Source organism: Nerophis lumbriciformis, linkage group LG09 (genome assembly GCF_033978685.3).
Source record: "Nerophis lumbriciformis linkage group LG09, RoL_Nlum_v2.1, whole genome shotgun sequence".
In the NCBI taxonomy this organism is placed as follows: Eukaryota; Metazoa; Chordata; class Actinopteri; order Syngnathiformes; family Syngnathidae; genus Nerophis; species Nerophis lumbriciformis.
The window spans coordinates 21,832,473-21,847,004 of NC_084556.2; the positions used below are offsets into that span (position 1 = coordinate 21,832,473).

At 38.8% G+C, this 14,532-nt stretch overlaps 1 protein-coding gene across 1 annotated transcript; it reads left to right on the forward strand.

The window, feature by feature from the left end:
• The first annotated feature begins 904 nt into the window (after positions 1-904).
• On the forward strand, positions 905-14,230 carry gltpd2b (glycolipid transfer protein domain containing 2b). The gene is made up of 4 exons (XM_061962247.1): positions 905-1,348; positions 10,682-10,740; positions 10,892-11,070; positions 11,137-14,230. Exons 1-4 carry the CDS (start codon positions 1,279-1,281, stop codon positions 11,717-11,719), a joined length of 891 nt encoding a protein of 296 aa, XP_061818231.1. The 5' UTR covers positions 905-1,278; the 3' UTR covers positions 11,720-14,230.
• Positions 14,231-14,532: the final 302 nt, after the last annotated feature.

Genomic DNA, 14,532 nt, shown 5'->3' on the forward strand with positions numbered 1-14,532 from the left:
GAGCAATGCTGTGCCGCCACAGGGTGGTGTAAATTCTGGTCCGGGGATATACAGTGTCTGACAATGATGAAACACCTCTTTCTTGCTCTGCTGAACCCCCCGTACATAAACATATCCGTACAGCCACATGTTTTAACGTAGCAGCATTGCGCAACGGCAAACTGTGCTATAGCAACAACATGTTTATTGCATTAGAATGTAAATCACAGGGTCAGTTCTTTGTAGACTGGGATCTTCTTAGCCGGTCACATGTTTTCCCACTGTGATTCAGACTCCCCTCGTCCATTACCGCCTGTTTCAGCTGGGGATCATCCATTGGTTGCACCGAATAAAGGGCGCATGACCAGCCCCTCCCAACCAAGTCATGAATGCTTTCACTTCTTACCCGCTTCTCCGCTGAGAAATACCATTGTAAAGTCCCTCACATGTGGTTCTGCTTGAGCGTTTAGAGTTCAACGTCTGTGCTTGCTCCCCCCTGGTTGAGGCAAAACCAATGATAAAGAGAGTTCCCTGAGATTATTGCAGAGAGGGGATAGCAGTACTGGACGAAAATCCTTCCAATAACAGCTTGGAAGTCTTTGCTTTGGAAGGCATTGACAAATGTGGACCTCTGCTTGATTAATAGAGAAACAAAGAAAGACAGAATATGATAAGTGTCCCGCTATATGTTTCCTTTTGGACTTAAAACCTTCATGTTGTCCACCATGTGATGTATGGTGATGGTTGTAGTATGGTGATGGTTGTAGCGCTCTTAATGGTCCGTGTGTAAGTGTGAGGAGGTGGGGGTGAAACAGAGTGAGGGAGAATAGGGAGGGTGTCGTTGGGAGGAGGGAACGTAAGTCTTTGCTCAAACTGACTAGGGATCTCGCACGTGCATAGCAGGAGATGCATGTGGAAGAAGACGAAGAAGAAGAAGAAGAAGGGTTACTGGCGGACACGTTGCGTTGGCTCTGCTTATCAGCCAACCACTGCTGATCTTTGGACCCTCTCTCGTTGAGCAATATGAGATCTTTTGGACACAAAGGCAGGCAGGAGAGGACACGTTAGATCAACGGGAAGGAGAAGAGCGCAGCTTGTGGAGGTCTTTTGAAGGAAGCGACTTTTAATGTGAGGCTTTGGGGAGGAGAATGAAAGATTTAAGGGGCAAAGGGGTGGGCCGGTGGGCTTTGCAGGGTCGAGGTCTGGCCAAGAAAGTAGTTGTGGTGACAGGCAGTGCAAAGGACTCAAGTGAGACAAGGAGGATTTAAGATCAGCGACACAGCAAAAGTGGACTTCAACATGGGTGTGAAGAGCAAGGCTGCCGCGGCTATCTTAATTCTGCTCCTCTTCCTTGGCTCCCTCTGGCTTCGTGAGTACTTTCTCTCTCTCCCCCCCCCCCCCCCCCTCTGTATGCAATTAATCTATACAACCTCTCTCTTGTTATGGTCTGATCGGGAATGTGTCACATGTGTCATGCGGTGATTGCACAGCAAGCATGGCCGATACACGTGCTCACTACATCACATATTTTATTACCACCAGCTTTTATTTGACCTGGCAGGGGACGAGAATGAAATATGTATCATAAAGTCAATTACTTAACACTTTATTGGCATGGAACGTTTTTGAAGAGATATGATTTTTTCGCGCCCCTCCACCATGGTACAGATATTTTTCACACCCCCTCAAATTGAAAAACTATTGAGAACCCGATACTTTTTCATCTGGACAAACCACTGCATGAGTTGCTGGTACTAGCATTCTGAATATAACACGAATACAGAAAGTCCCCCATATTGACAGCATTAGTATTTATATGAAAATATTTTGTGTTTTTTGTCATTTGAATTTGAATTTGAATTATTTATTTAAAATAGAGACAGCACATATTATTGAAGAAATATGTAGTATGTAAATATGTCAGGTTTTAGCCAAAGGCTAATTTCCACCTGTAGTCCCCAGACAGGTTAGTGCAGTGGTTCTTAACCTGGGTTCGATAGAACCCTAAGGGTTCGGTGAGTCACGCTCAGGGGTTCAGCGGAGGTAAAGACACACACGACTCGTCGTGTAAATAAAAACTTCTCCCTATCGGCGTATTACGTATACGGCAACAGCAGAAGTCCGACTGATTTGCAGGTGTGTAATTTGTTGTGAGTTTATGCACTGTGTTGGTTTTGTTTGAACAAGGTGATGTTCATGCACGGCTCATTTTGTGCACCTGTAAAAAAACATGGTAACACTTTAGTATGGGAAACATATTCACCATTAATTAGTTGCTTATTAGCATGCAAATTAGTAACATATTGGCTCTTAACTAGTCATTATTGAATACTTATTAATGCCTTATTCTGCATGGCCTTATTATAACCCTAACCCTCTAACCCTGGCCTTAACCCTCTAACCCTAACCCTAACCAAATAACTCTAAATTAAGTCTTTGTTACTTAGAATATGTTCCCCTAGTGTCCAAAAAACTCTAAATTAAGTCTTTGTTACTTAGAATATGTTCCCCTAGTGTCCAAAAAACTCTAAATTAAGTCTTTGTTACTTAGAATATGTTCCCCTAGTGTCCAAAAAACTCTAAATTAAGTCTTTGTTGCTTAGAATATGTTCCCCTCGTGTCCAAAAAACTCTAAATTAAGTCTTTGCTACTTAGAATATGTTCCCTTAGTGTCCAAAAAACTCTACATTAAGTCTTTGTTACTTAGACTATGTTCCCTATACTAAAGTGCTACCAGAAACATATAATTGTGTCTTGAATTTAAGAAAATTTTTTTTTTTTTTTTTTTCACTAAAGAAGGGTTCGGTAAGTGCGCATATGAAACCAGTGGGGTTCGGTACCTCCAACAAGGTTAAGAACCACTGGGTTAGTGTATACATACAATCAAACGACAATAACATTCACACAAAACAGAGAATAATAGTAATATTTACAGTAATAATAATAGAGTAATGGCTTTTACACTAGTATTTAAACAAAATTATATTGAAAAACATACTGTTTTACAAAAAAATTGTAAAGTTAATTTCTTACATTCTTCAAATGTTGTTTAAATAAACAGCAATAAACATAAGTATTTTAAAAATAGGTGGTGTAATAAATTTGTCAAGCATTTGGAGGAGTATACTGTAAGTTATCGAGTATATGTTGGAATGAAATACACAAATAACGAGGTAACTCAGGTGATTGATCACAATATATTATCACATTGATTATGCATTTGATTCAAACATTTAGAAAAAAGTGACACTCTGACAGTGAAATTGCATCTGTGTCCAAATATTGGGGTCTTTTTTTAAGTTAATTTAAGCTATGTATGCAAGTAATAACCTGTGATTAATCATGCTTAATCCATAGTAAAAGTGTGATTATTCAGATTTTTTTTTTAAATACCATTTGACAGCACTAGTATATATCAACAAAATATTGTCAGTTTTTGTAATAGTTAATACACCAGATGTAGAGGGTCTTTAACCAAAATGATATGTTCTCATTCAAAATAGTAAAATAGAGTTATTTCTAGGGATGATGTTTGATAAGAAATTATCGCATTCGAGACCATTATCGAATCCTCTTATCGAACCGATTCCTTATCGATTCTTTTATCGAATCCAGATAGGTTGTTATATATAGAAAAAAAACACAATATTTGGTTTAACAAAAGCTCACTTTTATTTTATAAGAAAAAATAAAATAAGATAAACAAATAAATATTGACTGTTACACTCCTAAAAAAATAAAAAATAAAAATATTGACTGTTGTTACCCAAAGTATATTAAGTGGGATTTTTCAGAAAAACAAATATATGCAGTAACACAAAAACAACCTGTCTCTGTGATCACCATAGGTGAATAGCCATGCCTTGAGGCGTTTTTTCCGGTCCATTATTTTTGCTGCTTGTGTGACATCACAGGAAATGACGTAGCTCAGTCTAATGACTAAACTACGTCATTTCCTGTGATGTCCCACAGGGCGTTTCTTGTGGGACGGGATTCGTTCCCAGGGATTCGAATAAAGAACCAACTCTTTTTCTTTACTATAGTGGCCTCGATAATGGGAACCGGTTCTCAAAAAGGGATTAGAGTCCATGGAATCGGTTATTTTCTTATCGAACGGTTCTTTTCTTATCAAACAACCGGGAGAACCGGTTTCAAACATCATCCCTAGTTATTTCTAGGATCCATGAATTTTTTTTTTTTACTATTTTACAAAAAACACAGCATTGTAATGCTCATTGTTATTATTTCTTAATTCAGATTATTCTTAAATAAATGACATGTTTCTAAAATATTTATACAAGTAGTGTAATAAATATGGTAAGCACTGTAATTTGAGGAGTATAAGTTGTTAAGTATGAGTTGGAATGAATTACAATAGAGTAGACACATGTTTTAGCTAAGGCAGTCAAAACGAGTTAACTGATGTAATTAATCACAAAGATAACCAAGCGAGTAACAACCTGTGAATAACCATGGTTAATCCAAATTCAAAAGTGTGTTTAATTTTTTTTTAAATCATTTGACAGCACTAGTTTTGGCACATCAACATCATCAGTTTAAACCTTAAACTGATGATGTTGATGTGCCAAAACTTTCACCTAAAACTTTGAGGTGAAAATACACAGACTTAGTATCTTGTGTACATATATTAGTGAATGTCAAGGTTATAATGACTTTCTAAATTGCTGCAAGTCAGATTGGACAGTTAAACAAGCCTGTGTCAACATTGTATGCTGACAATTCAGTTTAAAGGTGGGAAAACCTGAGCAATAATTAACTCGGGGCTCCTTTTAATCTCTATGTCAACGCAGACCTTGTGACCTCTTGTGACAACAGTCCTGTCTGTGGTCAAAATGTCACACGGAAGTTTAGCTGATGGCTGAACGTCAGCAGAAAAAAGTATGACAGGAAGCTCAGGCGATGAGGTTAGGAGCAGGATGATCTGGAGGACTGGGCTGTTGACGTCGCCCACAGAATTGGACTCAATGGCTGCTTTTGTGGCTTTGGGTGGTACAGAAATGTCAGGCAATCCTACACACGGACTAAACTTACTACAAGTTGCTCAAGTGCGCTGAAATATGATGCATTCAACACTCAACACTGAATGATAATTATTTCGAAAAGTATATATATGTTTAGAAAATTGACCCACTAAGGTTTAGACAATGGGACCCATTACCTCCCTGCTTGACACTCAGCATCAAGGGTTGGAATTGGGGTTTACATAATAAAAAATGATTCCCGGGCGCGGCCACCGTTGCTGCTCACTGCTCCCCTCACCTCCCAGAGGGTGATCAAGGGTGATGGGTCAAATGCAGATTATAATTTCACCACACTTAGTGTGTGTGACAATCATAGGTACTTTAACTTAACATTGTTAATACACTGTCCATTTGTTTGTATTACATGGTAGCTGTTAAAATCAATCTATCCATGCATCTATCTATAATAGGGATGGGTACTAAATTATGTACTTAAGTACTAAACAAACAAACAAACTGCATCTAGGTAATGTTGCAGTTTTCCATGCCAACAAAGAGAGCATGCCTAATAGAAAGTACTCAAAAGTAAGGCTCTATTTCAAGAAATGCGCTAGCTCGATGCTAATTTACTTTGGATATGCAATATACATGCTGCTAATTAGCATTAATGATTTTACATAGCAGTAGCACGGTGGCAGAGGGGTTAGTGCGTCTGCCTCACAATACGAAGGTCCTGAGTAGTCGTGAGTTCAATCCCGGCCTCGGGATCTTTCTGTGTGGAGTTTGCATGTCCTCCCCGTGACTGCGTGGGTTCCCTCCGGGTACTCCGGCTTCCTCCCACCTCCAAAGACATGCACCTGGGGATAGGTTGATTGGCAACACTAAATTGGCCCTAGTGTGGAAATGTGAGTGTGAATGTTGTCTGTCTATCTGTGTTGGCCCTGCGATGAGGTGGCGACTTGTCCAGGGTGTACCCCGCCTTCCGCCCGATTGTAGCTGAGATAGGCTCCAGCGCCCCCCGCGACCCCGAAGGGACTAAGCGGTAAAAAATGGATGGATGGATGGATGGATGGATTTTACATAGCGATTTCAAACTGACAACTAAGATGCATGTTACAGTCAAACAGCTGGTGTGCAGTAAGTACAATACTTACACTATGAAGAGCTAAATAAAAGACAAGTCTGGCACATTCAACTTAATGGCAAAGTCTACTTCCTGATTACAGCAACCATCTGGGACAAACTGAAATTAATGCATACCTGCAAATGAAACTCAGAAGTGTAAAAAAACAAGATATATCAGCTCAGCAATGTTAAATAGAAAATGTTTTACTATTTAACATTGTAGACTAATGGGGATCCTTAATAAACTAACAATAATTATTAAATTAACACACACAAAAGTACCTAAAATTAGACATGTAGCATCAACAATGTCCTTTAAGTGATGACAATTGCACGAAGCATGTCAGAAAAGGAGTAGGAAGAAGTAAAAGCTCATATTTAATCCAACCCCTTCTCCACATTACAGTGCAGGATTTCCCCTAAATGTCATTGATTGTGGCGGTGTCCCACGCAAAATAAAAGCCGCCACACCCTAAAAATGAGATGAACTGGTTTTTTTAATTTTTTTTTATTTGCCTATTGTTCACAGTCCTTATTGTAAGACAGGAACACATATGTTTTTCTTTTTTTATGCATTTTAATTAGTAAATCAATGTAAGCAAAAGTCAGCTAACAATGGAGGTAATGGGAGTCACTCTATTCCGCCTATAAAGCACTAAACTAAAAAACTTCCAAAAACCTCCATTAAAGGGGAACTGCACTTTTTTTGGCTTTTGCCAATCATTCACAATCCTAATGAGAGGCAAGAAGAAGAAAGGTTTTTTTTTGCATTCTGACTTGTAAATATCAGCTCGTTTTTGGAGTCTTGCAATGCAGCTAATCGGAGCAATCCCCTCTCTCTCTAAATCACTTTGAAAATGCAAAAAACCGCCAACAATACTTAATTTATGTTTCGTAACCTGTAAAAAAACCAACCTGTAGCGACATTGTTTTTGCAAACAGTAAAAAAAACAACTTTTTCTAGCGTAGGAAGACATTGGGCATGCTGCGGTATTAGCTGTAAGCTAGCTACGGAAAGAGGAAAGCTAGCATTGTGCCAACAACTGCTAGCCAGACAGCGTATGTACTGTAGTTGTACGGTGATGTATTGCATGTACGTTTGTATCATGATTAATATTACAGTGACTCAATCGATGGACAGTTGTCCGTTTAGGTCAGCAGGCTGGGGATGTTTCCAGTTGATTTGAGTATGCAATCCATTTATTTCGGCATAACTTGGCTCAAAGTTCGACATTTGCTACATCGAGTCACGCTGACCTCACTCTCTCGACTTCCGCCTGCTCCAACGTTTCACCCTTCATTTGTGCTCGTTTCTAGAAGCAGCAGTTCATCCTCAGAATATTCAGGTTCAAAAAGATAAGGTTGTAAATCCTCTTTCGTCCAAAGATATTCGTCTTCGTTGTCTATCTATAAGTCTGCCATGATTAGAACACACTTGCATTTGTTTCCAGAGGTAGGAACATACAGTTGTTGCCGGAAGTCGGAAGTGCGCTGCTATGGAAATGGAAATATATGTGCAGAAGAAAGAAGTTCCGGCAATGATTAAAATGATCAAAATATGGTAAAGGTTGTACACATTACATATTGTTATAAACGTGTCTATTAATACATTATTGCTGCGTGTTTATAAAACGTTAATGGAGGGTTTTGAAGTTGTTTTAGAGGACTTTGAAGGCTGCAATGGTGACTACCATCTTTGAACCCCCGCCCCCACCCTCCAAAAAAAAAAAAAAGACGTGTGTTCTTGTCTCTAATAGTGATTGTGAAATATAGGAAAAATTAAAAAAAAAAAGAGCAGTTGCCCTTTAAAATTGTATATACATATTGTAAGTATGTATGTAATGTAGTAACAGGGACATTCATAATAATGTTGACTATTTACGTATTTTTAAGCCTAGGGCGGCATATTAATTTCACAGACCCATCACAATGTTTGCTTTTCCCTTCAACAACAACACTACTGCTCATGCAGACTTCATGAGAGCCATCAACGATTACTTTTGGACAAATGATGATCCAAAACCTTATATTTTTGAGCATCAATATACGAAGGATGAGCTACAAGTTTTAGAAGCTGTGTGCTTTAGTTAAACACCAAGCATCATGTATTGCTGAGTGCTAACAAGAAATACAAACTACAAACATATTATAATATTCACTTACTGTATAATGTCTGCTCTCACTGTGATGCAGAATGATGGAATGTCCACAATTTCCCAGTTTAGATGAAGAAATTAATCATAATCCTCACGAAGGGTTAAAAAAAAGTTATTCAAAAAAGCATATTTTCCAAGGACGACGCTACACCGGGGCTAGGGGTGACTTTAGCCCACAAAACGGGACAGCTTCATGGCAGCCAATTGTGTCCGTGAGTCCATCTTTGCTAAGCCTATCACAGGGGTGAGTCCGTCTTTCTGCAGGCAATCACGCAACAGGGTCCATATTTGCAAACGCCGATCAAAAGGCCCCCTCGGTCCTCTCTTCTTCTTCTACAGTGTTTTATCTGCAAGCCCAAGTCCATGTAAAAACTGTGCACCTTTCATGTCAAACCACTACTATTAAGTTGAAATTGTAAAAAAGAAAAGCGTATGTGAAAATGGAAACGCTGAAAATGAAAACCTGTGAAACACACAAAAATAAAATATTTGAAGATTGGCATTGAAAAACTTGTCATAATACACTAAACATCCACCAAAAATATATAATTTGTTTAACATATTCATGTTTAATGTATTAATTTGTATAATTTAACATAAAATATAAATTTTTATACGATGCCATTTTTTTTCCAATACCAAAGCTTACAGGCAGTGTTTTGGCTCCATATCATCTTTGCAAGACAAACATTTTTGAAATCGTTTCTTTAACTATTTTGCTGAATATTCTTTGGTCAAATTCAGTTAAAACTAATTTTCGAATATGCTTGTGCTGTGTATCACAACTGATTTTTATTAAAAAAATGAGAACTGAAACTCATAAAAATCGATTATTTTAAAGAAATTATATACATCAATGCAGATTATGCAAATTATATGACATCATATTGACCACGCCCTCACCGGCACAGGGAATCTGTGCGGAAACCGTGTATTGTTACCTCAGCTGATACCTTAACTTTTGAGTAATTTGAGATACGAGCTGTGTTTCCACCTTTTGTAACATTTTAGATTGTGCGCATACCTTGAATTACGAGTATTGTTGCTCTTGGTTGAAGTAACATTTGTAACGGCCGTTAGAGCAACAAAGAGTAAATATATTGTTACACTTTGTTGTGTCTGCTTTAATTACACAAGAAACCGACATAAGTTTTGATCGACATTGTGCCCTCCAACCATCAGAACTAAGAAAGTTAGTGTAAAGGAGGAGATCACAAATCGGAGATACAGACAATTAAAAAATATGTTGTACCTCTTAGCAGCCTATCAGCCACCTGCAGTGTCATTTTGCATCACACAAGCTGCGGCAACCTTCCGCACATTTGGCCGCAAACAACAAACATTTATCCATAAAAGTATTAAGAAGCTGCAGAAGCTGTGTTCCAATTAGTTGTGTTGTGTCTATAGTCCTGACTCAACAAACTGGTTAGTCGAACATCAGCCTTGTTTGACAGACAAACACATCGCTTGTGTGTTGTCACCCGGAAGTGACTTCTCTGGTCCGTCCCTTAAAGGTGTCTGAGACAGCGTTGTCAGATGACTAGAGAGAAACATGCAAAAACTCTATGAAAACAAGTAGCTTACAAAAAGGGGCTACTAAGCGAATTTGGCAACGCTGGATGGAGATTCAGTGAAGGAAACGCGCATTAGTCCACTCCCCGAGGTAAAAGCTATGCAGTATTTTCTATCTAAGAGTTGTTGTTGTTTTTTATTATAAGGCATTTTACATTTTAAAATGGTGGTGTTTTGGGAGGACCAAGCACAGATTAAATGGATTTTATTGAATTTCGATGGAAAGGGCTGCTTTGAGATACGAGTATTCTGATGTACGAGCGTGTACTGATAATTTCAACCACACTATAACGCTTACATGTTGACAATGTGTTCACTTCCTGTGTGAAAAAAAGGAAGTCGTTGAAAAAATAAAACATCAAAAATTAAATCTCCTGTACTGTGTTTAGAAAAAATACATGTTTATTAATGGGAGGAAAATAGTATTTAAAATTCAGTGTAGTTATAAACGGAATAGATTGTTAATTATAAACAAAATTTTAAAAAAAAAGGAAGAAATAAGTTAAAATAATGGGGATGAATAATTACAAGAAAATCATTGGGACTAAAAAGAAATACTAGTGTAAAGATTTTGAAGGAATGATACACCTAATTCCCGGATATTGATGAAGTTGTAATGTTTGCTTAATGGTGTTGAATATGGCATGATCTATTTGATTGTTTTAACCGTGAGTTGTTGTTGTTGACTTTAAGTCATTTGTGTCTTTAATGTCTTGTTGTGGTAATGGTGTCTTCAGTACTTCCTTAATGAGTCATGATATGTGGATACTATAAGCTAAAAATACCTATAGGTACTGTGTTTTTACTTTACTATTACTGTTGTTATCGGAGGTATGAATATATTTAGTAATTTTTCTTTCATTACAGATGGAAGTTTGGATTACCACTGGGATGCGTGCCTCAAAGGCTACAATCAAGTGAATGATGTAAGTTGTGATGCTGTAAAAAAAAACATAGCATTTCCATATTTAAACATAACCAGCATGATTCAGTGCCGCAAATTTATAATTTGAGGGAATTCAATTCTGTCTCTTTGTCCTGCGCCACTGACCCGTACGACCCCCCATCTCCTGTTAGCCTCACCAGCTGTCCAACAGCAGTGCCTCTTACGGGAGCGGGGGCCCCGAACTCCTGGAGGTGTGCCCCGGACAGACCTTCCAGGTGTCACTGCTGCTCACCCACCTGCTGGCGTCACCAGCCTACACTTCTGACGTGCTGCTGCAGCCGTATCTGTCCAGCTGGGACGAACTTGTAAAGTAAGCGCATCAGATAAAAATAATTACTTTATGTATGGTTGTCTTAATGTGTTACGTGTCTTCTAGGTTTATGGATTCTCTGGGTCCAATGGTTGGCCTTATATCTAATGAGATTGTAACCAAGACTTCTATTATTCGTGAGCTGGCTGTTTTAGCTGACGCCAGCCCGGAAGCAGAGGTGAATCCAGAAGCTGAAAGTACTTTGCACCCCTCACAAGTTTCTGGTCCTTATCAGTCGGTGCGCTCCATGATCTGGGTGGAGCTAAAGCGAGGCTCAGTGGACTTCCACCACCAGACGGACTCTGGCTGCAGGACTCTTCTCCGCCTGCACCGAGCTCTGCTTTGGTTGAAGCTCTTCCTGCAAAAGTTGGCTGAGATCCCGGTAGCAGGTCGGCTCAAGAGTCCCTCAGAGCTGTGTCGTGAGGCCTACAAGACCACCCTGGCCAACCACCACTCTTGGTTCGTGCGCCGGGCTGCCGAGCTGGCCTTCATTGCCTTGCCTGAGAGGGCCTTCTTCTTCAAGTTGGTGTGTGTGCAGAACCAGGAAGAACTGAGCACAGTGCTTGGCCGGGCGACCCGGGCCATAGGAGTGGTCTATGACAGGACGCAGAAAGCCCTGGAGGAGAATGGCATGCTGGATTTGCCTTGAGACAAAAGCCTTCATTGTTCAACACTGGGCATCAAAACTGGTCCAAATGTGAATTAGCATACAGTAGAAAAACTCTCATTCAAATGTGAGGCATTTTTTCTCACAAAAGGGCAACCCGTTTATTCGTAGTTTTACCGTTTAGACCCGTATTTAAGTTCAAGAGACAAAACCCGTTTTGAAGAATAACATGCAAACCAGCAGATGGCGCCAAATGACTTCTCCCTAAGAGAGCTTTTCTTCCTGGCACTCACACGGCGGCGTAGTCATGATGCTAATCTAATTTTAAGAGTCATTAAACAACTTTGGGGCAGCTAACATGAGCTAGTACCTCAACTTACAAGCTTAACTGGTTCCGTGACAGAGTTCTTAAATCAAAACATTTGTATTTCAGATCAACGTCTCCCATTATAACTAATTGAAATTGGTGCTTGGCCCGCTCAAAACAGCACCATTTTAACATGTAATCTACCTTTTAAAAAGAAACACCAACTTTTACATAGCAATTATTGTATAATAACAATACAATAGAATGTACTACAAACAACTACAGTAGTTTTATGAAGTATTATAATAATAATAATGTACAGCGTTTACCTTGAAGAGTGGATTTCTACGATAGCGCCTTTCAGCTGCTTCGCCGTCAAACACACCATCAAAAGCTTCACCATATTTTCATGGATAAATGCCCAGATATTATTTTACCGTCCTTGACTAGTGTTAGACTCATTCTGCTTCAATATGGGGCAGACAAGCAGTGAGACGTTCTAACTGCTTGAGTCTGCTGCAGGCTTGTTCATGTTTTTAATTATTTATTTTTCAAATTTAATTACTATCATCCATTTGTCTCAGCACTGTCCTTCACACTCATTTTATTCCTTCCCAGAAAACGAAATCATATCAAGCTCTAGCTAATGCTAGCGAGTAAGATCAGATGTTTTGGGAATGCTTTTAACTCACAATTTGTGTTTGCAACTCAAAGCATAACAATTAGCCAAGAGACAGCTCTTATCTCCAAATACCCTATCCTTAGTGTATAGTTACAGACCTGCAACCTATAGAGTCTGCCTCCTTTTACTCGTCAACCCGCATAGTCTCCTTATTGCGCCGACACAAAAACACAGTGAGTCGTTGGTCTCGCTATATCATCAGGGATGTTGTGTCGTGGCGAAAGTCACTTAAAACAGATGGCTAGTGTCGGTCATCGATGTCCAAAGTGCACAATTAAAGCTAGAAACCTAAAAACTAGGGAGCGTGGTGAGGAGGGGTTACTTTGCAATTTTTTTTTACTGAAGAACCATCATTACATGTTATGTATAGCCCAAAATGAAGTGTTTTTAAAATAGGAAAAACATTTTAATATGACCCCTTTAAGTTATTTTATGTCCAAGGCCCCGTGATACGTGGGGGGCCCCGTTTTCGTGCGAATAACCTGAATGACAGGGTGCTTCATATTAACCGTTTTCTGTCACTTATAAGTATATAAAGGCACATTTCCCCTGCCATTTACTAGGTCCCATGCGGTGTGCCGTGTTAGTGCTAGTCATGAAAGCAGAAGTTCTGGCTTCGAACCTGGCCCAATATTTTTCAGGTAGATATGTAAATGTATTATTTAATTACATACAATTATTGAACAATGTAGTTCCTATGAATTCGTTTTAGTACGAAACATGCATCAAATTGAATTAACGTTTGATTAAAAAAGTATAGAAGTAGTTTTGAAAAAAAAAAAAAGTTTTTTGAAAAATCCTGTCATTTCAAATAACAAAATATGCTGCAGAAAATCAGTTTTTGTGTAATATATGCAAGACTCCGGCCGTCTTATGTCCTCATTTAGGCTCACTTTCCACATTAAAAAACATCTGATTGAAAATGTCTGATGTTTGTCCAGTACAGAATGAAATTAATTCCGCATCTTATTGATTGTGAAGGTAGTGGCTCTATTCACGTGACCAAAAAAGTATTTTTTAGGCTACTTTTACAGCAGTCATGCATAACCCTCACCTTAATCTTTTCAACACTGCTGAAAAGAGCCTTAAACTTATAATATCATGTGCCTTTCTTCGACTGTTCCATGTCATTTATTGTAAATACAGTCACTGTTTTTAGAATTAGTGTTAAAAAATGCTATGACAAAATCGATAACCGATAACACACATGTCCTTTGTAGTGGACATTTGTTTTGGGGCTATTTGTTTTTGGAGGAAATAGCACTCTTATGCAAAACACAAATGTCCACTGCAGAGGACTCTCAGGAGGATATACAGTTTAAAATGGGCTATACTGTGAAACAGACTTTTTATGGAACTCCTGTATCACATCCTTAAGGTTGACTTAAACTAACTTTTAATAGTGTAGAGTCTGTGCACTACCTCAAAAGTATCTCCGTCTTAATGAATGTGTGCGCTGGGACCTAATTGTTTATAGAGTATTCTGGACAAATATGGCGCTTCATTCACTTTGATATGTGAGGCATGAATGTGTCGTTAAATGATATGTTTTGTACTGTATTACTTCTCTCAATAAAAATAATGTTTCTTTAACAAGGGGGTGTGAATTCATCGGGATTTTACTGCAAAGTGAATACTGACACTGGTCTTGATGAGACTATTTTGGGCCCACAAATACCTCTAATGCCAGGTAATCCTTTCTGTTTCCCTTTTCCTGCTCTCTCTTTCTAAGAAGACGAAGTAGACAAAGGTGACGAGAGGTAAGAAGAGACACAGGAGAGTAAGACTTGGAAGGACACAGCCACACCTTTTGATTTGATCAACATTTTGGGTCAGTCTGTGATAGAAATGAGTGCCTTTGACATT

Coding starts and splice junctions, on each gene's coding strand:
- gltpd2b (XM_061962247.1), top strand. CDS start 1,279: ATGGGTGTGAAGAGCAAGGCTGCCGCGGCTATCTTAATTCTGCTCCTC. Junction 10,741..10,891: donor GCTACAATCAAGTGAATGAT/GTAAGTTGTGAT, acceptor ATCTCCTGTTAG/CCTCACCAGCTGTCCAACAG. Junction 11,071..11,136: donor AGCTGGGACGAACTTGTAAA/GTAAGCGCATCA, acceptor CGTGTCTTCTAG/GTTTATGGATTCTCTGGGTC.